The sequence below is a fragment of the Odocoileus virginianus genome, chromosome 23 (genome assembly GCF_023699985.2).
Source record: "Odocoileus virginianus isolate 20LAN1187 ecotype Illinois chromosome 23, Ovbor_1.2, whole genome shotgun sequence".
Taxonomy (NCBI): Eukaryota; Metazoa; Chordata; class Mammalia; order Artiodactyla; family Cervidae; genus Odocoileus; species Odocoileus virginianus.
Genome location: NC_069696.1, coordinates 19,871,541 through 19,896,616, shown reverse-complemented (window position 1 = coordinate 19,896,616; position 25,076 = coordinate 19,871,541). Strand labels below are relative to the sequence as shown.

Below are 25,076 nucleotides of genomic sequence, written 5' to 3'. Positions count from 1 at the left end.
TCGGTAATGGAGGATAGAGAATGGGAGTAGGAGGGGGGTGTATAGTTTCAGTCGGTTGTGTATCAACTGAGGAAGTGTGGGGAGGTGTTGGGGCAGTTACAGGGGCAGAGGTGGGGGAGGGAGCTGCTGGACTCAGAGGAGCCAAAGTGGGGGAGGAGGGGGCAGGAACCGGAGAGGAAGGGGTGGGGGCCGTGGGAGAGGTATAGGGAGGGGGGGCCACCAGATCTTCTGGGGGAACAGAGAAAGCAGAGGACTCAGAGACGGGAGGAGTTGGCTTGGCCCGGGAGGGTGAAGTCGGGGGGGCCATGGTGAATAGGATTTGGCTAGGAGCGCAAGCGGTGCACAGGGTGGGGTGAGAGCGCAACGCCCAAAAGGCCTGAACATAGGGGACTTCAGACCATTTTCCCGTTCTCCGGCAGTAATTATCTAAATCACGGAGGACGTCAAAGTCTAATGTCCCTGTGGCTGGCCATTGTGAGCCATTATCTAGGGAATACTGAGGCCAGGCCTGTGAACACAGAAAAGTGAGCTGTTTGGGGCGGATGTATCCCTTTAGTCTTAGGGTCCGCAGGTTAGCCAGCAGGCACTCTGAGGGTGTGGAGTATTGGGGTTCGGGTTTGGAGGCTGTCGATCCCATGGCGACCATGAGGCGTGGAGGCAACCCTCGCTGTCCGAACGTCTTCGGACGTGTCAAGGGAAGCCGGAGGTCCGTGCAGCCGTTCGGAACGTCTTCCTCACGAGCTGGGGACCGGGAAAGGCCGAAGCCGGAGGTCTACTCAGCCGCTGGGGACGTCTCCCCACAAGCTGGTGACCGGGAGGGCCCAGTAAGTGCGCACCCGTTACTGGGCCCTAGGAGATGGTCGCCAGGGAGGGCAGGCCACAAAGCCGAGGGGACTTACCCCGTATCCTGCCGTCCGGGGAGTTGGTCAGCCGCCTGGGTCCGGGGCTACCGTGGCGGTGGAGCTCGAGGGGGCCTCAACGGCGAGTGCCGGGGGCCCTCACCTCGAGCCCCACGTTGGGCGCCAGATGTTAGAAAACGCCGCGGGAAGAAAGAGCCACCTCTAAGGACCGTTGATGAAGGCCTTTATTGGGCGGTCGCTCTCGGGCAGAACTCCCGGGGCAGGTGAGTGGAGAGACAAAGGGAGTCTGCAACCTGCGGGAAGGGGGGCGGCACCTATATACCCTGGTGGATACGGAAGCGGCGGGACCTTTTTGAATATGCTTGGAGTCAGGCTCTAGGGTGCTGATTGGCCTTTTGTCCCGTGTCGGTTTTTCTTGATTGGCCGGAGTCTTGGCACCTTTGCGTCCATCAGTCTGCCTGGCAACGGGCTGCTGATTGGTGGATGTCTGTCCCTGGTACTTATCTGGGACCTTTTGGCGGGGGGCAGTCAGTGTGACCTTTCACTTACTTAGCCCCTCTTACCTCAGGCCAGAAAGCCTGTATATTACCTGGAAATAAAATAATAAAAGCCAGTCTCTGCTGCTGGATCTGTGCATGTGGCCAAGTGATTATTTGCAAGACTACTGTTAGGGTTTCAGTAGGGGAATCCCTCAAGGTGTCTGCTAATAACATAATCACACAGGGTGATTTTAGTGAGGCTGCAGGGGTACAAGGCTCTTCCTGATGTCAAAGGCAATTCCATTCTTCTTCAGGGCAATTTTCTGCCTTTCTTGGCCCGTCTTCCTCTCCCCCTAGTCTGTCATAGCTTCCACCCAATGTTTTCATAAAGAAACAACTTTTAGATAATGACTCATGGTAATCACCTGCCCAGCCAAGGATATATCTGGGTGCCAGACAGCAACTATTCAAGGGGCAGGCAAGCTGTAAGGCCCCCATGTCCTTTGAAACCTGAGCTTAAAGTCTCTGCTCCATCTTTCAAGACAGTCTGGTTAAAGTGTGTATAGAAACTTTTAAAGCAATTTGATAGTCTATGTCTGTTTGAATCTAATAAAAAAACCTTGGGCTTGTATTTCCTAAGTCTTAACTTATTTTATTTTTCATTTCCTTTTCCTATTGATTTATTCTTAGGTTATTTTGTAAATGTACCAGGGCTGAATGGAAAAAAACAAACAATAAAAATCAACCGGTACACAGGCATTTGGAGGAAGACCGCCCTAAGTCATGTTGCCTCCTGCTTCTTCCCTGTGTTGATGCAGTCTGCTCCTCCCAGGGTGTCCAATGAGGAGTGGAGCGGAGACCCTGCAGCCCCTAGTGTTCCTCCTCAGCCCATCCATCCCACTTCTGGGGACCTGGAAACCCAGCAAGGCGGGTCGCCTGAGCTGCCACTCACCTCCTCTAACCCTCCCCACTTCCAGTCCCACAGCCTCCTGGGTCAGAAAAAAATGTATCATTAACTTCTACTCTACTTAAATGCAATATAGTCTATCAGGTCTAGCCCTTGATATATGTAGTGCAAGTTAAACATTTTGAGAATCCTTTCTTTCTCAACTGTGTATTTTCTAGTCTATTGTTATGCTGCAAAATTCTCTTTGAGTGTTAGCTGAATAATAACTTCTGTTCTTTTCATTCCTTCTTTGACAATCTTGATCTAGTCTGTACCTCCTTCTCTCTCAGGATGCTTCGGGTTTACTAGGAAGACATTCATGTTTCCAAAAAGCTGGAAGAGAAAAATCACATTTTTCCGTTTAAAAAAATACTGTTTCCTCTTTCACAGTGTTATGAATCAAGTTATTTCAACAGTATCACTTCTGCCATCACATAACCACCACTGAGCCCAAACAGCACCTTAATAACCTGAAGAACTCTCAATATATAGTATGATTATTTTTATTGCATCGCCTGTGGTGAACAGGCAGGCTCGTTCTCACCTTTCAAGTTTCAGCTTAAATGCCACCACTTCAGAAACAGCTGTCTTGATGAGTGCCTTTCCTTAGTTTCTATCTTGTCATCCTGCTTATTTTATTCATAACTTTTTATCATGATGTATTATGTTGCTTCTTTTTTTTTAAATAAACTCCAGTTTATTTTATTTTTATCTTAAGCATTTTGGCCAGCTTTATTGAGATATAAGTAACATACAATACTGCATAAATTTAAGGTGTACACCATGTTGGTTTAATATATGTGTATGTTGCAAAATGATATAGTAGCATCAGCTCACACCTCCATCACATCACATAATTACTGTTTCTTTTTCTTTTTTTTGTTTCTCATTGACGGTCTATTCTGTTAACAACTTTCAAACATGTATTACAGTATTATCGACTGTAATTACCAGGTTGCACTTTAGTTCCTCAGAGCTTATTCATCTTATAATTGGATTGCCCTGTTGGACCAGTGTCTTTTTATTTTCCCCTACTCCCCCAGCCTCTGTTAACCACTACTCTACTCTCTGTTTCTATGAGTTTGGTGTTTTGTTTTTTTTTAAGATTCTTCATATAAGTGATATTACACAATATTTGTCTTTCCCTGTCACTTAGCATAATGTCTTCAAGTTTTATCCATGTTGTCTCAAATAGTAGGATTTCCTCCTTTCTCATGACTGAATGATCTTCTTTATCCATGCATCTGTAGATGACCACTTGGGTGGTTTCAATATCTTGCCTATTATGAATAATGTTGTAATAAACATGGGAGTGCAAATATCAGTTTGAGATCCTGTTTTTATTTGCTTTGCATATATATATATATATATATATATATATACATATATATATATACACACACACATAAGTGGTATTGTTGGATCATAAGGTCATTCTATTTTTATATTATGTTGCTTATTTATGTGTTTACTTACTAATTGTCTTCCCTATAAAAATGTAAGATATAAAAGACCAGGAAATGGCACTTAGCAGCGTTTTTTAAATCTTTGCTGAATAGGTGAAGAGGCAGTAGAGAGCCCCTTGTGGGCTAAGACAGTGAACTCTGCTGAGGCAGGGATGGCATCACAATATCCCTCCCGCTCAGCTTGCTGTGCTCGGAGGATTCGGTCCTATAGGTGTAATTTCATCTTGCTGCTCAGGAAGCACTGCTGGATTCAGCCTGAAGCATTCAAGTTTCATAAAAGGAGAAGGTGCTAGGTGGTGGGGCTTCCCCAGGAGAATTCAGGTAGCTAAGGGTTGGGAGGTAGGATTGTTACAGCAGATAGTTCCTTCTCCCAAGAAGGGGATGAGTCACCTTCTGTGCCTGAAAACACAAAAGAGAACTAATGGGACCCCAAGAGAAGCTATAACTTCTGGTTATATCCCAGAAGTCCTCACTTTCTCGATCAAGTCTGTTGCCAATTTTGAGGATTATTTTTGTGGCCCAGGAGATGTCCAGGCAGGTGATCAAGGGAACTGGTTGTTGCAAATGAGCATCACGGTGGTGCCCTGGGCAGGGGCAGGATAGACGATCCGGTCAAGTATCATATTCCCAGGTGAAGTGGCCCAGCAGGCTGGCACTCTCCTGACAGCATGCCACTGTCATGCTAAAGATGACTCCTGCTCTTTCCCTGGAGTATTTTGTGATCAGAAACTCAAGCCAACACAGCTGCTACTCTGCAGGGCATTACCATTCACTGCTGTGGCCAGAAATCTGGGAGCAACCCTGGTCACTGCCCTTTCGGTTATCTTCCCCATTTGTCAAAAGCCAATTATGTTGATTCCATCTCCAAATCGTCTCTTGACTGTTTTGCTTTTCTTCTTCTCCTTAGTGTGTTAGTCACTCAGGTCGTGTCCAACTCTTTGCGACCCTATAGACTGTAGCCAGCCAGGCTCCTCTGTCCATGGGATTTTCCAGACAATACTGGAGTGGGTTGCCATTTCCTTCTCCAGGGAATCTTCCAGACCCAGGGGTTGAACCCTGGTCTCTCGCATTGCAGACAGACTCTTGACTGTCTGAGCCATTCTTGCCTGAAACTGACCTATCATCTTTTTCACCTAAATGATTGCAAGGACCTCCTGAGAGTTTATTCCAAATCACATTTGCTTTCTTCTATTTCACTTTTCATGTTTCAGTCAACAGAATCTCAATCAAGTCCCTGCCCAAATTAAATTCTTCCACGGATCCTTCCATTGTTCTGTTCTGTTGTTCTGTGATCTGTTCTGTTCTGTTCTTCAGTGATCCACACCTTTCTCTTTGGCCTCATCTTATTATACTTTCTCTTCTGTCCATACTTGAGGTTTTCCTCTATTTTTTCCAGTGTCTAGAACTTACTATGCATTTTGTTTCTTAAACCTTAGTGCTTTTGCACTGCAGTTTCACTTTGTCCAGAATATGCGTTCCCTTCTGCCCAACACACCCAACTGGCACTATCCAGCCAGCTCCTCTCCACCCTTTTGATTTTAACTTAAATTTCTTTTTTCCTATCTCACTTCTCAAAGGGTTATACGTAAGCAAGAGCTTAAGTTACATGTAACTCACTGATGAAGGAATCAATAGGAAAAATATTGGCTCCAAGATGTATTGAAGAACGGGGTTTATACATTCTGATAAGAAAAAGTGTCTTGGGACTGGCATACACATACTACTGTATACAAAATAGATAATTAATAAGAACAGCACAGGGAACTCTAGTCAATACTCTGTAATGACCTCTATGGGAAAAGAATCTAAGAAAATAGTGGGTGTATATGTATGCATATGATTCATTTCACAGTATAGCAGAAACTAATACAACATTGTAAATTAACTATATTCCAATAAAAATTTTTAAAAAAAGTACACGGTTATACCAGGTGCATGTTAGGTCCATTTATAAAAAAAGATTTCTCAATATCTTAAAAGAAATGTCAAAATAACAATGCTAATTTATATGCAAAACTGGTTAATGTCCTATAGGGTAACAATAACCTAACTCTTCCTTCTTACTTACTACAAAGTCATGACACCTTACCAGGTGAGTCTGTATTCTTTCAGGTCTGTAAAATGTCCCTTGTCAGTGGTGAGTTACTTTTTTAAAGTAACATTTGCTGAGAGAGTCACATGAAAATCAAATAAGCTTATTGACAATATTCTTCGGTATGATATAAAATCTCAAGTCATTATCATCTTGCCTTATTTCCAAGTTTGGAATTACTAAATTCAAAACATTGTAAATTATATAATATTTATAAAGAATAGAAATTTTTCTTTTTTAAAAAAATTTGCAGTATAGTTGTTTTACAATGTTGTGTTAGTTTTTGCCGCACAACAAAATGAATTAGCTCCATGTACATATATAAATATCCCCTCCTTCTTGGACCTCCCCTGCACCCAGCCCACCCCTCTAGGTCATCACAGAGCTCCCTGCACTATACAGTAGCATGTTCCCACTGGCTATCTGTTTTACACACGGCAGTACATTGGGAGAACAGAGTCTTAGCCACTGGACCACCAGGGGAATCCTGATTTCGTTGGCTTTCTGTATCATTTTTCTGTTTTCTAATTTATTGGTTTCTACATTTTTATTTATTACTTACTTTCTTCTGCTTGCTTTGAGTTTAGCTCTTCTCTTTCTAGTTTCTGAGAGTAGAATTTCAGATGATTTAGACCCTTCTCCTTTTCTGGGCTTCCCTGGTGGCTTAGCTGGTAAAGAATCTGCCTGCAATGCAGGAAACCTGGGTTCGATCTCTGGGTTGGGAAGATCCTCTGGAGAAGGGAACAGCTATGAATTCCAGTATTCTGGCCTGGAGAGTTCCATGGACTGTATAGTCCATGAGGTCAGAGAGTCTCAAAGAGTCACATGACTGAGTGACTTCCACTTCTTTCCTAATAATAAGGAATCACTAATACCACCTACATTTCTCTCCAAGAACTGTTTTAGCTGCATCCCACAATTCTGATATCATGCATTGTCATTTTTATTTATTTCAAATATTTTCTATTTTCCCTTGGGTTTTATTCTTTGACTCTTGGATTATTTATAATTACGTTGTTTAACTTCCAAATACTTGAGGATTTTCCAGACACCATTCTGTTACTGATTTCCAGTTTTATTTAGTTGTAGTTAGAGAACATACTGCATATGATTTAAATACTTCTAGACTGTTTTATGCATTGGAGAAGGAAATGGCAACCCACTCCAGTGTTCTTACCTGGAGAATCCCAGGGATGGGGTCGCACAGAGTCGGACATGACTGAAGTGACTTAGCAGCAGTAACAGCAGCAGACTTATTAAAATGTGCTTTATAGCCAAAAAGATAGTCCAGCCTGGTCAGTGTTCCATGTGAACTCAGAAGGAAAGTGTATTCTGCTGTTGTTGGGTATAATGATCTATAAATGTCAATTAGGCCAAAGTGTTTGGTTGTGTTAAGTCTTTGAGGTTTCCCCGGTGGCTCAGATGGAAGAATCTGCCTGCAATGTGGGAGAGCTGGGTTCGATCCTTGGCTTGGGAAGATCCCCTTGAGAAGGGAGTGGTAACCCACTCCAGTATTCTTGCCTGGGCAACTCCATGGACAGAGGAGCCTTGTGGGCTCCAGTCCATGGTGTTGTGAAAAGCTGGACACAACTGAGCGATTAACAACACATTGTCTTCTACAGCTATTTCTGTCTATTTGTCTATTTACTATTTACTAAAAGAGGAGTATGTAAGTTTCCAACATATTTGTAGGTATTTCTATTTCTCCTATCAGTTCTTGATTTATATATTTTCAGACTCTGTATTTAGGTAAATACTCGTTTATAATGATTATACTTTTGTTTTAGTGGATTGGCCTCTGTCTTAAACCTAGTAAAATTTCTTTATCTAAAATCTACTTAATCTTGTATTAATATAGACACTTCAGCTTTCTTCTTTTGATTAGCATTTGCATGTTATATCTTTTTTTTCTCCTTTCTGTTTTAACCATCTGGGTCTTTATGTTTAAAGTGGGTTTCTATTTGCATTTAGTATGTAGTTAAGCCTTTTAAGGGCTTTCCTGGTAGCTCAGGGGAGAAAGCGTCTACCTGCAATGAGGGAGACCCGGATTTGATCCCTGGGTTGGGAAGATCCCCGGAGAAGGACATGGCAACCCACTCTGGTACTCTTGCCTGGAAAATCCCATGAATGGAGAAGCCTGGTAGGCTAGAGTCCGTGGGGTCGCAAAGAGTTGGACATGACTGAGCGACTTCACTTTCACTTTTCTTTCACGTTAAGCCTTTAAAAAAAATTCAACCTGACAATCTCCACTTTTTAATACTTTAAACCTCTTATATGTAATGTAAATATGTGTATGGTTAGGTTTAAATATACTGTCTTGTTAATTGTTTTCTATTTTTCTCAATTGCTTTTTTCCTTTTTTATTTTCTTTTCCTGACTTCTTTTGGATTTAAATTTTTTCTCATTTCATCTTATCTCCATTAGGCTTTTAACACTTAAAAAAAATTTAATGAATGTGCTATAAAATATAATATGTTTTTTAAACTTTTTGCAGTCTACTTACAAATAACGTCCTACTATTTCACATACAGCATAAAAATAATACAAAAGTATTATATGTACATTTATCCCTTCCTTTTCTTTATGTTTCTATTATAGTTTACTTCTACATATCTACATATGTTATATGTCCACGATAATTGTTATTCTTACTATATAAAATATATTAATATTTAGTATGTTTATATTCTTGGGCTTCCCTGGTGGCTCAGTGGTAAAGAATCTGCCTGCAATGCAGGAGACGTGGGTTTGATCCCTGGGTCAGAAAGTTTCCCTGGAAAAGGAAATGAAAACTCTTTCCAGTACTCTTACCTGGGAAATACCAATGACAGAGGAGCCTGGTGGGCTACAGTCCAGCGGGCTGCAATAGAGTCAGATACGACTTAGTGATGACACAACAATAACAGCATATTTATATTCTTACTGTATAAAAATATATATATAGTTATTCTACTATAATTAATTACCTTTTATAACAACTTTACAAGAATATAATGATATAACATACCCATATTTAAAGTATACAAATTACTAAGCATGTACCTATGAAATTAGCACCACAATCAAATAATGAACATATTTGTCACCTCCACAAGTTTCTTTGTGACCCTTTGTAGTCTCTCCTTCTTGCCTGCCCATTCCTATTGAGATGATCATGTAATTTTTTTCTTATATCACTTATTAAAGTACTGAATCACAGCTTCAATCCTCTAGTCCTTTCTTGTGGTTCTTTCCCTGGTCTTGCATGTGAGGAGTTTCCTCACATGCATGCTCCTTTCAAAACTCAGCTGGATGCTTGATGAAAACTTTTAAAGATCTCTGGCGGTCTCTCATGTCTTAGCTGGCTCCTCTTCAGGGCTCTGCCCTGCAGACTCTAGCCACTTTGCCTTTTTGGATACCCAGCATCATCTCCCCTAATCACAGAGACCAGCAGATTCTGCTTGGGTTTCCCCTTCCTCCACAGCAGCCTGGAAACTGAAGGTTCTAGGTGTAGAGATAGCAGTGTTCACACTCACAGTTGGGAGAATTGTCTGGTTGAGGTTATGAGGATGGGTGAGGCAGGTAGGCATCAGAGATAGGACAGTGGACTGAGAGTTGCAGAGTTGAGGAACAGTTATTTGGGGGACAAAGCTTGGATCATGAGTAAAAACCTTAGAGCAGAAGGCCAATGATGAGAAGCTGAGTAAAGGAAAGGAAATGAACTTGTATTGAGCATAATTCTGGCTGCACATGCTGACATAAAACTAGTCCTTCAGTCAGCCCAATAATGATTTTTATCCCCAAATTTACCCTAAGCCATTTGTGAACTAGATGTCTCTCTTTAATCATTCTCTTCATGAAACTTAGTGCAACTCTTTTGGGTCCATTAAATATTACTATGCTATTGATTAGGGGGAAGCAAGTGTTAAGTCTTCGGTAGGTCCTGATCCACTTAGGATCAAAGCTCCTTGGAGAACTCCAGGACCCCCTGGAACTGATTTGCATGCTCCCTGTGCTTGGCCTCTGTATGTGGTAAGCCTGTTTCTTCTTGCTTAGATTGCTCTAGAGAATCCTGCTTTTTACTAGAATATGAAAACTCTGTATCCTCCTGGCAAGAGCAGGCACTTGAGGGCAGACTCTGCTGCAGGAGTAGAAAAAAGGCTGATTGAAAAGCATCGTCTATGGTGGATGGTGCAGATGGGTGTAGATTCGGCAGTTGGCCAAGCCATGGAGGCCCAACAAGAAGTAACAAGTGGAACACTGGCAACAAGTGGGGCCCCGGAGGGCAATCCAAGAGTCCTGCAGATCCAGACAGGCCGTCAACAGCTTGCATCAGGGTTGGTGATGCAAACACAGAGGAAACAAGGATGAATCACTCTCCTGGGGCCCATATTATCCATCCCAAGTGCCCTACCTATCAGTCAGTCCTTGGATGGAGAGTTTTGGAACACAGGATTACTGGCAGTTGGTGGAGTCTAAATTATTCATGCGTTCCTTAACTTAACAGCTTGGAGAAGCCACGATTCCACTCTTTACAGCCGTTATAGGAGCTCTGCATTTGAATGGGGGAATCTCACTGATTAAGGTTAAAATTAGGAATGGTGAGAAGTATTTAGGGAGAGGACAAAGGGAGTCTTCTCTGTGCATTATAAAACTTAAAACATTATGTTCAGGGGTAAATAATGAGACAAGAAATAGATATAGAAACAGATTTTTTTTTTTTTTCTTGAGTAAGCATGGGCTTCTTATGGTGTCAGTGTTTCATGGCTTAGGGGTTATGCATAATACCCCATATATATCAGTACCACTGCATTTCCGTGTTGTCTAATAATCATTTATGCATCGACATCCCATACCAGACTGAACTCTTTGTGGATAGGAACTGAGTCTTATTAATCTCTATCTCTACCACCTAGCAGTGTTGAATGATAAAAGGTTGATCCGTTTCTTACCAAGCATGTGTTATTCCAGAAGTGCTTTGTATTAGAAATTCCTTCACAGTGAACATCAGATCTTTCTTTTCCAGTGTGAGAGGGAAATAACTCAGAACAATACCTAACAAGCATTTAGCAAATGTTGATGATGCTAATGATGACATCTAGTTTCCATGGCAACATGCACTTATCCTTACAGTGTTTCTTGGACTATGTGAAATTTAGAATAAAAAAATACATACTTCTTCCCACATTGTGAGAAAATCTTTTGTATTACAGTATTTCTATCCACCTTATCTTCTTTCTAAATTTGTTTATTCTAAGTAGTTGAGTCAATGATGTACATACTGTGGACTATAATGAGGTCAAACCCAGAAATGGTAGTGAGGGTGGCGAGGGAGAAAGGCAGAGAATAAGGGATGTAGATTGTTAAAAATATATAGGTGGCAAACTCATCTCACCACACATTTCCTTCCTGTTTTTTCTTTTCCTGCACTTTCCCTCTCTGATCCTTATAACTCAACTAAATCCGGCTCTCCTTAAACCTTGAAATCACTTCACTTTCTGCATAGACCATACTGAAGACTGTGAAAGGGGGATCCAAGCCGCCCTCCCACTCAGAATCCTTTAGTAGCTCCCATTGTCCCAGCCCCAGTATAAACTCATCCTCTGGACATAGCAAGCTCCCTCCCCGCAACCCGCACTTACTTCCCTAGCCAGGAATCAAATCAGGCCCTCAGCAGTGAGAGCGCAAAGGCCTAACCCCTGGACCACCAGGAAATTCCCAAGCTCTTCCTTGAAGAGCCTTCGGCTATCTTTCTTCTATCTCCCAACTCCTCTAATTGGCATCTTAAGCGCAAGCTCTCTCCGAGTCTCTGAGCCCTGTTGGTTAACATGGAGTAGGTTACCACTTTCTCACCTGATGAGCTTATGTTTATATTTCAAACCTTACTTTAGGCCTCACCTTCCCAGGAAGTCACTTGGCGCCCCTTTCACCCCTGGTTTAGGTGCTGATCCAAGCGCCCTAAAACACTTTGGGCTCCTTGTACCATGGGGTTGAGGCCTCCATTCTGTACAAGGCCCTCAGTAGAGAGCACTTGTGGAGAGCAAGATCTGTGTCTTTTATCTCTGAGTCTCAAACCTCAAGGATAACTGAGGGCTAACTGGCTAGGTTCTCAACTAATGCTTCTGAGTGAATGGCTGAATGCTGTGGTCCAGTAATGCCTGGGACTCCTTATACTTAAGGTCTACTTCCACTGAAGTTGTTTCTTTCAATTTACTTATTTATTTTGGCTGCTCTGGGTCTTTGTTGCTGTGGGAAGGGTTTCTTCAGTTGCAGCAAGTGGCATGTGGAATCTTCCCAGACCAGCGACCAAACCTGTGTCCCATGCCATTAGCAGGTGGATTCTTAGCCATTGGACCACCACGGAAGTCTGAAGTTGTTTTAATACGTTAGAGAAATGTGATGTTGAAACTAAAATCTGTGGGAGAGTCAGAACATGAAGCATTGCTAGTAGGTCCAAATCTAAGAGGAAGCATCTGCCTCAGGTCTCAGCAGATTTCCTTGCCTCCCTCTAGTCTGTTCTTTTATCTAACAGATGCCTGGGTACTGCAACCTCACGATGATTAATAACTCAAGGGCTGGGGAAGGGGACTAACTTTGCACTTCTTATCAGCACTTTGGACTCAAATCTTTCCATTCCTATGTGTAGCAATTTTATTTTCTTCTGTTGAGGTATGTGAGTATATAGACTTATCTAGGAATAACTGTGAAGGATTTATAAAGATTTGTCATGGGAGAAATGACAGGTGAGCTTAGGCCCTGGAGAAGCAGCAGAGAACAGGAGCCAGGAGTCAGAGCCAGTGGTAGAAGACATTTAGGAAAGGAAAGTCGTTGGTTTAGAGGAACTTAAAAGCAAGACGAAAGCAGTCCAATGTATCCTTGATTGATGTCCTTATTGACTTACTCATCTGAACATATGACCATGGCCCTCTGGGAGGCCTTGAAGTTATTGTAAGGGGTTTGACGTCCAAATGAAAATTTGTATTTTCTCAGTCAATACACAGAAAAAAATGCAGGTACTGGTGTCTCAGGGTTTCCACATTTAAAAGGTTGAGAATGGATCTTGATAAACCAGTAGTTCTCATCCTGGGCAATAATTACACACTCATTTTGTATTTGTAGAGCACCTTATAATGTACAAAGATCTTTTACTTACACTCATTTATTATATTCACCACAATTTCGTAAGATAAAGTAAGTAGGTATCCTGATTTTTCAGATGTGGAAACAGAAACTTAAGCTATGACCTGTATGTGGGGTCTCATGAGTTTGACTCAGTTGCGATGAGCTTGCAAGTTCCATGGCTCTTAATCCAGTGCTTTCTTCTCTCCATCACAAAGAGCTCTCTGGAGGAAAAAAAACATATCCAGAACCAAAGACAGAGAAAGTTGCAAATGGATATAAAATACCCATTTCGGAAGAATCAAAGAAAAGAAAGAACAGGGTTAGAAGCAAGGCTGGGTTCTTCTGCCTAACAGTGATATCATAAACTAAGCGATTCTAGAAGTAAGACTTGGTTATGAAATTGAACAAAGGCACATTATGACCAACTAACCATAAATACTTGTACTTTAAAAAATATTGCCCATTCATTAGGAAGTATCTTTTTGTTTTGTCTTTGCTTTCAAGACAGACTCAAAGTTATGCTGTTGAATATTTATTTTGGGAATAGATATTAGAGTTAATTGAAATGGTTACATTCCCAAGGTCATAGATCAAAGAATGAACTTCAAATTTTTATTCTAATACCAAAGAAAGGAACAGATGTGACACACATTCAATAAAAATGTTCAGTGTTTTTACTGAATCATTAGAATATTTATTTTAGGCAGCAGCATAACAAAGAATATATAATTCCTGCAGGGAAATCAGACCTAAACTGTGCTAATGTAAGCACTCTAAAATTGATCATCATCTCCTGTTTAATTTAGTTAGAAGAGTAGGGAGTAGCAACCCATATAGAAATGGATAATCTATGTAAGTTCTCCAAGTAGCTGATAATAGAAATAATCATGATTTATTATTATTTATTAAAGGCTAATTAGTCTACTAGATATTCTTTTATATATTTACATTAATTATTAAGAAATTCCTCTTAGGTAGCTAAATTAACCTAATTTTAAAATTATGTAAGAATTTCTCCAATTATTACCAGAAAAAAAAATGAAGCTTAAATAAGGTAAATGACTTGTCCAAAGTCACATAGGCAAAACTCAGAGATTTGAACTCAGTGTCCATACTATTAACCTATGCTAGGCGTTCCTAAAATAAGCATGTATAGTGTTCCCTAGAAATCTCTGGAACTGAAATCTAGGTCTGACTACTCTTGTAAATAACATCGTCTGATTTTTAGCTGCCAATTTTGTCTACAATCCAAACTGAGAAGATTTGGGTGCATTCTTGATAAAGAGTCACTAGGTGGCGCCAGCGCACTGAAAAGCTATCACAGGCATTTTGGGGAGCCGAGCAGGATTTATTCTAGGAAGTCAGCAAAGGCTGGTTTTGATTGGAAAAGTGCTAAAAGGATCACTCCCTCTGACAGCTGGCTTTTTTTTCTTTTCTGGATAATGTAGATGAAGAGTAAGATGAGAGGTCTCTGGAGGTGTAGAGAATTGCTGGAGCCAAGAGCTATGTGGGATGAATGCATAATCAACGAATTCTGTTCTTTCCCAGAAGTGGTGTTAATAATCTGATGTGTGGCTGGGCTGGTGGGCTGTGGAAACAGAGCAGTATCACTCTGCCCTGTGCTCTTCCTTCTCTCAGACTCCAGCCTTTCACCTTATGTAATACTGAGCAGACCTTGTATCCAGTGTTTCAAACCGAACGTCTAAAATGATAATGATAACAATGATAATAATAATGGTGTTAATAATGATGTTGGCATACATGTGCACAAGATTTTATAGTTTGTAGATCCCTTTCACCTGCATTCACTGTTGAGTGATGGACCCACTGACTGGGACTAGTCCTTTCTCCATCAGAAGACGTGGGATAAGGGCAGGGCTAGGTAGAAAAGTCTAGGAAGATGTTATAGTACTTAGGGTTCTCCAGAGAAACAGAACCATAAGGTGTACATAAAATACATATATACAATGTATACACAAAATATGTACATATATGAGAACTCACCGAGGGTCAAATTGTTCCTGCTCTTCCTTTCCCTTCCAGTCCTTTTTGCAACAAGATTGAGGAAGACAACTAACCACCTATAGAGTCATAAACAAAGATAACTCAGGGAACAATACATTAATTTCCATTTATGGTTCTTCCCCAAGTTCCCTTGGAATCATGAGTTGTCTTAACCCAGATCCAGTGGTTGGTTGCAAGTGTGTTTCAGATTTTACCAGTTTGTGTCCTTTCCACTTCCTGGAACAACCCCTGTTTATGTCTACAATGTGAAAATCCCACCATATAGGGATCTGTGGTAACAGAGATCACTCTCCTGCTCAAGACCAGTGTTATAACTGAAGGTCCTGGCCCTTTTTCTGATTGTCAAGGTGCCCACATTCATTGGTTCATGGGCCACTTTTGTCTTTAAAATCAGCGATGGCCGGTTTGACAGAGACAGAGGCAGATTAAGAAATTGGCTGCCATGACCGTAGAGCTGGGAAGAATCCTTGCTGATGTTGCAACTCACGTCCAAAGGCAGTTTGCTGGCAGAAGGTCCTCTTCCCCAAGGACCCTGGTGTTTTTCTTACAGCCTTCAGCTGATTTGATGAGGCCCATTCGCATTTGAGAGCATAATCTACTTTACTCAAAGTTTAAATGTTAACAAAAAATTACCTTTAACATTTAAATATGTTTGACCAAATACCTAAGTATGGTAATCTAGCTAAACTGGCATGTAAAATTAACCATCAGAAGAATGCCTCCAATTCCCTGGTGGACTTGAAGGGAAAATGGTTTTTTCTAGGGTTCAGAGCTGTTTATGTCAAGTTCAGCAAAAACAACATCTCACCTTCTTTTTTGTCCCTGAAGTCTTGATGGACTGTCAGTGCTATTCTGGATAATTATACAAAACCTTTTAATATAAATAAATAAGAAATCAAGAATTCTGTAAAGCATGGCTTCCAATCTTATCATTCCATGTTATGATTATTAGGTAGTTTTGAGATTTCTTTTTTGTAGAAGTACCGAGGAAGTGCAAGTAATGAATAAAGTACTTTCAAGTAGAGTGTAGAAGCATCAGCTATTATTTCTGAATGTTCCCTAGAGAGGATGTGTTTAGGTTCCCTCATTTTGCAGATAAATGGAGACGTTAAAAGAATGAAATGACTTGCCAAGGTCACACACAGATACTTCAGGAGCAAACCCAAGTCTTTGGCCAGCAGTTCTCTTCTTCCTGTTGCACTTGGGCTACTATATAAACATGCAATAATATGCACTTGGACTACAAATGCCCAACCAGTTGTGCTATGCAACATGTGTCTAAATAGGACTAACAAAAAGGAGGAAATGTCAGTGTTGAAGGGGCAATGGTGAATAAAGGAAAAATGTAAAAATGTTGAATCCCAGCCCTTCTCAATGAAGTAGAGATGCTAACTGGAATAAACATGACAAAGAGTGAGAAGAACATGACTGAGCCTTCAGCTCCTTTGAGCGCCAGGCTTACCAATCAGTTCAGTTCAGTTCAGTTGCTCAGTCATGTCCGACTCTTTGCGACCCCATGGACTGCAGCACACCAGGCCTCTCTGTCCATCATCAATTCCTGGAACTTACTCAAACTCCTGTCCACTGAGTGAGTGATGCCATCCAACCATCTCATCCTGTCGTCCCCTTCTCCTCCCTCCTTCAATCTTTCTAGGCATCAGGATCTTTTCAAATGAGTCGACTCTTTGCATCAGGTGGCCAAAGTATTGGAGTTTCAGCTTCAACATCAGTCCTTCCAATGAACACCCAGGACTGATATCCTTTAGGATGGACTGGTTGGATCTCCTTGCCATCCAAGGGACTCTCAAGAGTCTTCTCCAACACTACAGCTCAAAAACATCAATTCTTCTGCGCTCAGCTTTCTTTATAATCCAACTCTCACATCCATACATGACTACTGGAAAAACCATAGCTTTGACTAGATGGACCTTTGTTGACAAAGTAATGTCTCTGCTTTTTAATATGCTGTTTAGATTGGTCATAACTTTTCTTCCAAGAAGTAAGCATCTTTTAATTTCATGGTTGCAGTCACCATCTGCAGTGACTTTGGAGCCCAAAAAAATAGTTAGCCACTGTTTCCACTGATTCCCTGTCTATTTGCCATGAAGTGATGGGACCAGATGCCATGAACTTTATTTTCTGAATGTTGAGCGTTAAGCCAACTTTTTCACTCTCCTCTTTCACTTTCATCAAGAGGCTCTTTAGTTCTTCTTCACTTTCTGCCATAAGGGTGGTGTCATCTGCATATCTGAGGTTATTGATATTTCTCCCAGCAATCTTGATTCCAGCTTGTGCTTCCTCCAGCCCAGCACTTCGCATGATGTACTCTGCATATAAGTTAAATAAGCAGGGTGACAATATACAGCCTTGACTTAGTCCTTTTCCTATTTGCAAGCAATCTGTTGTTCCATGTCCAGTTCTAACAGTTGCTTCCTGACCTGCATACAGATTTCTCAAGAGACATATCAGGTGGTCTGGTATTCCCATCTCTTTCAGAATTTTCCATAGTTTGTTGTGATCCACACAGTCAAAGGCTTTGGCATAGTCAATAAAGCAGAAATAGATGTTTTTTCTGGAACTCTCTTGCTTTTTCGATGACCCAGTGGATATTGGCAATTTGATCTCTAGTTCCTCTGCCTTTTCTAAATCCAGCTTGAACATCTGGAAGTTCACAGTTCACGTATTGTTGAAGCCTGGCTTGGAGAATTTTGAGCATTACTTTTCTAGTGTGTGAGATGAGTTGCAGTTGTGTGGTAGTGTGAGCATTCTTTGGCATTGCCTTTCTTTGGGATTGGAATGAAAACTGGCCTTTTCCAGTCCTGTAGCCCCTGCTGAGTTTTCCAAATTTGCTGGCATATTGAGAGCAGCACTTTCACAGCATCATCGTTCAGGATTTGAAATAGTTCAACTGGAATTCCATCACCTCCACTAGCTTTGTTCGTAGTGATGCTTTCTAAGGCCAACTTGACTTCACCTTCCAGGATGTCTGGTTCTAGGTGAGTGATCACACCATCGTGATTATCTGGGTTGTGAAGATCTTTTTTGTACAGTTCTTCTGTATATTCTTGCCACTCTTCTTAATATCTTCTGCTTCTGTTAGGTCCATACCATTTCTGCCCTTTATTAAGCCCATCTTTGCATGAAATGTTCCCTTGGTATCTCTAATTTTCTTGAAGAGATCTCTAGTCTTTCCCATTCTGTTGTTTTCCTCTATTTCTTTGCATTGATCGCTGAGGAAGGCTTTCTTATCTCTCCTTGCTATTCTTTGGAACGCTGCATTCAAATGGGTGTATCTTTCCTTTTCTCCTTTGCTTTTGGCTTCTCTTCTTTTCACAGCTATTTGTAAGGCCTCCTCAGGCAGCCATTTTGCTCTTTTCCATTTCTTTTTCTTGGGGATGGTCTTGCCCCCTGTCTCCTCTACAGTGTCATGAACCTCCATCCATAGTTCATCAGGCACTCTGTCTATCAGATCTAGTCCCTTAAATCTATTTATAACTTCCACTGTATAATCATAAGGGATTTGATTTAGGTCATACCTGAATGGTCTAGTGGTTTTCCCCACTTTCTTCAATTTAAGTCTGAATTTAGCAATAAGTTCAGCAATAAGTTCATGATCTGAGCCACAGTCAACTCCTGGTCTTGTTTTTGCTAACTGTATAGAGCTTCTCCATCTTTGGCTGCAAAGAATATGATCAATCTGATTTCGGTATTGACCATCTGGTGATGTCCATGTGTAGAGTCTTCTCTTGTGTTGTTGGAAGAGGGTGTTTGCTATGAACAGTGCATTCTCTTGGCAAAACTCTGTTAGCCTTTGCCCTGCTTCATTCTGTACTCCAAGGCCAAATTTGCCTGTTACTCCAGGTGTTTCCTGTCTTCCTACTTTTGCATTCCAGTCCCCTATAATGAAAAGGACATCTTTTTTGGGTGTTAATTCTAGAAGGTCTTGTAGGTTTTCATAGAACCATTCAACTTCAGCTTCTTCAGGAACACTGGTTGGGGCACAGACTTGAATTACCATGATATTGAAAGGTTTGCCTTGGAAACGAACAGAGATCATTCTGTTATTTTTGAGATTGCATCCAAGTACTGCATTTCAGACTCTTTTGTTGACTATGATGGCTACTCCATTTCTTCTAAGGGATTCTTGCCCACAGTAGTAGATATGATGTTTACCTGAGTTAAAATCACTGATTCCAGTCCATTTTAGTTTGCTGATTCCTAAAATGTCAACATTCACTCTTGCCATCTCCTGTTTGATCACTTCCGATTTACCTTGATTCATGGACCTAACATTCCAGGTTCCTATCCAATATTGCTCTTTACAGCATTGGACTTTACTTCCATCACCAGTCACATCCACAACTGGGTGCTGTTTTTCCTTTGGCTCCTTCTCGTCATTCTTTCTGGAGTTATTTCTCCACTGATTTCCAGTAGCATATTGGGCATCTACCAACCTGGGGAGTTCATCTTTCAGTGTCTTATCTTTTTGCCTTTTCATACTGCTCATGGGGTTCTCAAGGCAAGAATACTGAAGTGGTTTGCCGTTCCCTTCTCCAGTGGACCACATTTTGTCAGAACTCTCCACCATGACCGTCCATCTTGGGTGGCCCTACACCGCATGGCTCATAGTTTCATAGAGTTAGACAAGGCTGTGGTCCATGTGATTAGATTGGTTAGTTTTCTGTGATGGTGGTTTTCATTCTGTCTGCCCTCTAATGGAGAAGGGTAAGAGGCTTATGGAAGCTTCCCGATGGGATAGACTGACTGAGGCGGAAACTGGTTCTTGTTCTGATGAGCAGGGCCATCCTCAGTATATCTTTAATCTAATTTTCTGTTGATGGGTGGAGCTGTGTTCCCTCCCTGCTATTTACCTGGGGCCAAACTATGGTGAAGGTAATGAAGATGATGGTGATCTCCCTCAAAAGATCCCAGGCATGAACCTCTACAGTCTTGCAGCAGGCCACCACCAATCCACGCCTTCGCCAGAGACTCCCGGACGCCCGCAGGCAAGTCTCTATAAAATTCTCTTAAAACTGCTTTTGCTGCATTCTGTAAGTTTTACCATATTTCCATTTTCATCTTTTCAAGATATTGTTTTTATTTCCCTATAATTTCTTCTTGACTCATTGGTTGTTCAAGAAATGTGTTGCTTAGTTGTCACACACTTGTGAAATTTCTAGCTTTCCTCCTATAATGATTTCCAGTTTCATATCATTGTTGTTGGAGAACATATTTGATATGATTTTAATCTTAAATTTGCCAAGACTTGTTTTGTGATCTATCAGTGATGTTCCCTAGAGAATGTTCGGTGTGCAATGTGTTGTTCTGCTGCTGTGGGGTGGAATGTTCTGTATATATCTCTGGTTTATTTGGCCTAAATTATTGCTTAACGCCAACATTTCCTTATTGATTTTATGTCTGGATGATATATACATTGTTGAAAGAGTTATTGATGTCTCATGCAGTTATTGTATGGTTGTCTATTTCTTCCTTCAGATTTGTTAGTACTTGCCTAATATACTTAGGTGGTCTGATGTTGGGTGCAAATATATTTACAATGATCATATCCTCTTGATGAGTTTACCCCTTTATTATTATTTTCATTATATAATGACCTTCTTTGTCTCTTATTACAGCTTGTGAGTTAAGATTTATTTTGTCTGATGTAAGTGTAGCTATCTCTTCTCTCTTGGTTTCCATTTGCATAGAGTATCCTTCTCCACCCCTTCACTTGCTCCCTCTTGTGGCAGAATTCTTATGTTTCATACCTTTCCTTGACCCAGCAATGTAGGAAGTGTTCTTTTGGTTTCCCAAGGGCAGTGCTAAAGTTTAAGTTTGTAATCTTTTCCTGGTCTGCAGATTTATGTCAATTTTGTGTTGTGCTCACTAGCTATTTGCCAAGCAAGCTCTTGATGCCATCAGGATTTCATCAGAGAGCTAACCACAGGGCAGCAGTGTGTGCAGGTGGGACCTATGGAGCTTTGTGGGTACCATGGATCAGTTGGGGGGTATCCATGGGAAAGGTGCCCCAGTGGCTCATGGGAGGGCTTCTTGATGGAGTCCATGATGCCTTTAGCAGGATCCTCATCCCTTTAATGCCCTCCCAGGATCCCGTCTGCCACTCTCTCAGCCCCTTCATACCTCCTGGTCCTAGAGATCATGACCCAGGACTCTGGATTGGTTGAGAGAGAAATAGACCTCTTTGGCAGAGTCTGCACTTCTGTGGAAGCCAGGTTCTCACTCAGACACACTCTCTCTTCCCCGTTGGTAGGAAAGGGAAGGTCTCTCTTGGCACTGAGCTGTGCTGTCTTGGGGAAGGTGTGACATGGGTAAAGTCAAGGTGTTCCTTTTACCCTCTCCAGTGTATCCGAATTCATATTTGTATGTGCATATATATTTTGCTGGAACTTCTCTCCCAGACATCTGGACTTGCACAAAGATGCTCAACCAAGGGTGATTACCTAAGATATAGTCTCCAGGGCCTCCTGAACCATGGCTGAGTCAGTCTGGGGGCTACTGCAGAGTCCACATCTTGGAACCAAAGTCTCCATGCCTGTTACCTGGGTATATAGGTAGTGCAAGGGTAGGTGGTACTTCTTCCAAGTCCTTTGGCATATGGTGCTGGATCCCACAGCTCCCACAAAGGTATTTTTGTTAATGGATTTATGCCGAATTGTTGTTGTTGAAGGGGGGATACAAGTGAGGGACATTTCAGGCATATTTCTCAGGATGCTTTTGAAGATCAAATGAGAGAATACCTATAAAAATTGTTTGAAACTGGTAAAGTAGCATTCACTTTCTCCTATTCAATCATCCATCCATTCATCCACCCAATCACCATCAATTCACCTTGATCAACCTATTCTTTCATTTGTCAAATACTTATTAAATATCTACAATATGACAATCTCTGTACTGTGGCATGGGCTCAATGCAAGGAATTCTTGGTTCTCTGATGAATATTCCTAAAAACCATTTTCTGAATCAGTGCCAGTAAATTAGAATCAGCACTCTCTCAGAAAGATTTAACCAGTATATATACACTAATTGGTCACTTAAGGTAAATGTTTTATTTTAATGTTCCAATTTAATGTTTGTTTCAGCTTCTTTATCAAAGGTAGTGAAATTTTAAAATCTTTTCAGAGGAATTTTTCTTTCCACATAGCAATACAAATAAGCTCAAATAATCTGCTTTATGAGATTTATCACAAGTAGCAACTTTTGTGCTCTATTTGGCCAGAATTGTAGGTTTGTTATCACAGCATTTTCTCAATGTTATATATCTTTTAGTGGCTATCTTCCAACATATCCTTGGGTTCACATTATAGTACAGCATTTCTTAATTTATGAGCAGACTGAGAATTAATTATTTACAGTTTATTTAAACAACTGCATTGTAGACCTATAATATGAGATATAGTAGCCAAGAGATCAAATCCCACAACAACTTTTGTTGTTTTACTAATTACAAAATATCATCACCACCCAACACCAACAAATCCCTTCTATATATATCGTAAAATCCTATGAAATTTTACTGTAGTTCAGTCTATCTCAGATCTCTACACAAGCAGATCCTTGCAGGAACTTTTAAGCCAGCATGGTGGGTAGTGGATAAGAGTGTGGCTCTGGAGTAAGATAGATTGGGTTTTTAATCATGGCTCTACAGATGCGCAGTCCCTGAGTCGGGATGATCCCCTGGAGGGAGGCATGGCAACCCACTCCAGGATTCTTGCCTAGAGAATCCCATGGGCAGAGGAGCCTGGTGGGCTACAGTCCACGGGGTCACAAAGAGTCAGATACAACTGAGAAACTAAGATATTCACTATAGATACTAACTGTGTGACCTTAGACAAGTTACTTAATTTCTTTAAGTGTCAGCATCTCCATCTCTAGGATGTGAATAATAATTCCTATTTATGTGGCAGCAAATGAAAAAACCTGGTCACTCTGGGCTATTCAGAACACTCTCATTTTAATTTGTGAGCCCCCGATCTTTTCATTTAAAAACATCTATGTAGGACTTCCCTAGTGGTCCAGTGGTTCAGAATCCACCTGCCGATGCAGGGGACACAGGTTTGATCCTTGGTGTGGGAAGATTAACGTGCTGTGGAGCAGCTAAGGCCGTGCGCCACAACTACGAAAGCCCATGAGCCCCAGAGTCCACGCTCCTCAATGAGAGAGGCCTGTGCATGGAACCTAGAGAGTAGCCCCTGCTTGCCACAACTAGAGAAGCCTGCTGGCAGCGATGAAGACATAGTGCAGTTAAAAACAAAACAAAACAACTATATTTAAATTAAAACTCTCCTCCTCCTCTTCCCAATTCAGATTGGATTGGTAGTTCTGTGGGTCTAGAAGGTACCTGGCATCACCTGCTCCCTTTCATCTTCCTCTTTCCTCCTCCTACTTACCTCTGTAAGACTGGGTCAGGGACATGCATGAGGGACACAGATGTGACATCTTCCTTTCTTCTGACCATACTCACTGCTCTGGCTCATTCCTTGAAGGTCCAGTGGAAGCAGTAGAGATTTCCTCTAAGCCTTGCTGATGAGGCTCCATCCTGTGGGTTCCATTGGCATTGGTAGTCCTTTGTAAGTTTCACGGCTATCTGCCAGTCACGTCCTGCTACTCAGGGTCTATAGCCACTTGTGGAATCTCTCTTTTATGTGCCTTAGGATAAAGGAACCCAAGGAGAGACCATATGTCCCTCTCAACCTGGCTATGCACCTGTGCCCTGCTCTGTGATGCTCTTTCTCTTGCACTGGAGGTCAACAAGCCTGATGGCCTTAGGCTGCTTAGACATCTGTTGGCTGAAAAAAAAATGTACAGTTTAAAAGTTGTGAGTTTTAGTTTTACTCAGGGAGCTTACTGAGGATTATTGCCTGAGAAACAGTCTCTCAGTAGCTCTGAAGGGATTGCTCCAAAGAGGGAGAAGAAACCACTATATGTATGTGTATATATATATATATTATATACATATATATTATATGTATATAAACTCTAGGCTAGGGAATGCATGCAGTCATGTATACATCATGAGGAACAGATTTCTCAGTTAATAGTTTTAGTGAGTTTAGGTGTATGGGAAAATGCAGGAATCTGGGTTCATTAAAATTTTCCCTCAAGGGAATTCCCTGGTAGTCCAGTGGTTAATTAGACTTCACTTTCCAATGTAAGAGGTGGGGGTTTGATACCTGGGTGGGGGGTTAACATCTTGCATGTCTCCTGGTGAAAAAATTAAAACATAAAATAGAAGTAATATTGTAACAAATTCAATAAAGACTTTAAAACTGGTCCACATTAAAAAAAAAATAAAAAACCTTTCACAAAAAATTTTTTTCCAAAGTATCTCTAGCTATCTAAGGGACTGTTTTTCCAGAGCACAGAGTGCTTCATTTTGTTTTTTGTCTTGAATTCCTTTCAGGGCGTACTGGAGGTCAGCAACTGCAGTCCCTAAAGAATTGATCCTTGGAGAACAAGATGGGGAGCAACATTCTTTGTTTTATACCCTCAAAGAGAGCAATTCCTGGCCCCTCTTTTTTCTTCCTATTGTGGTAAAATATATAAATAAAAAATGTGCTGTTTTAATCTTTTTTGAGTGTTTAATTCTGTGACCTTAATTATAATACATTTACAGTGCTGTCCTCTGTTTCATCACCCAAATTGAAGCTCTGTGCCCATTAAAGCAAAAACTCCCTGTTTTTCTCCCCTGAATCCCTGACAACCTTGAATCTACAGATACTCTGTGTCTCTTTGAATTTGCCTGGTCTAGGTATTTCAGATAGGGGAAATCATACCATATTTGCTCTTCCTGTTTGGATAATTTTACTTAGCATAATGTTTTCATGGTTTATCCATGTTGTAGCATATGTCAGAAGTTCATTCTTTATTATGGTTGATTATCATTCCAAATTCAGACTTAAATTGAAGAAAGTAGGGAAAACCACTAGACCATACAGGTATGACCTAAATCAAATCCCTAAAGATAATACAGTGGAAGTGAGAAATAGATTTAAGGAACTAGATCTGATAGACAGAGTGCCTGATGAACTATGGAGAGGTTCGTGACATTGTAGAGGAGGCAGGGAGCAAGACCATCCCCAAGAA

The 25,076-nt window shown here is 41.2% G+C and overlaps 1 protein-coding gene across 1 annotated transcript; it reads left to right on the top strand.

Moving 5' to 3' along the window:
* The first annotated feature begins 495 nt into the window (after positions 1-495).
* Positions 496-24,583, top strand: LOC110123896 (uncharacterized). The gene is made up of 2 exons (XM_070453065.1): positions 496-1,123; positions 24,394-24,583. The coding sequence occupies exons 1-2, from the start codon at positions 543-545 to the stop codon at positions 24,581-24,583; spliced, it is 771 nt and encodes a 256-aa protein (XP_070309166.1). The 5' UTR covers positions 496-542.
* The last annotated feature ends 493 nt before the right edge of the window (positions 24,584-25,076 follow it).

Excerpts from the sequence above, each read along its gene's own strand:
- LOC110123896 (XM_070453065.1), top strand. The coding sequence starts at position 543 with ATGTATCCCTTTAGTCTTAGGGTCCGCAGGTTAGCCAGCAGGCACTCT. Across the intron at positions 1,124-24,393 it reads GGGCAGAACTCCCGGGGCAG|GGCGTACTGGAGGTCAGCAA; the intron begins GTGAGTGGAGAG and ends AATTCCTTTCAG.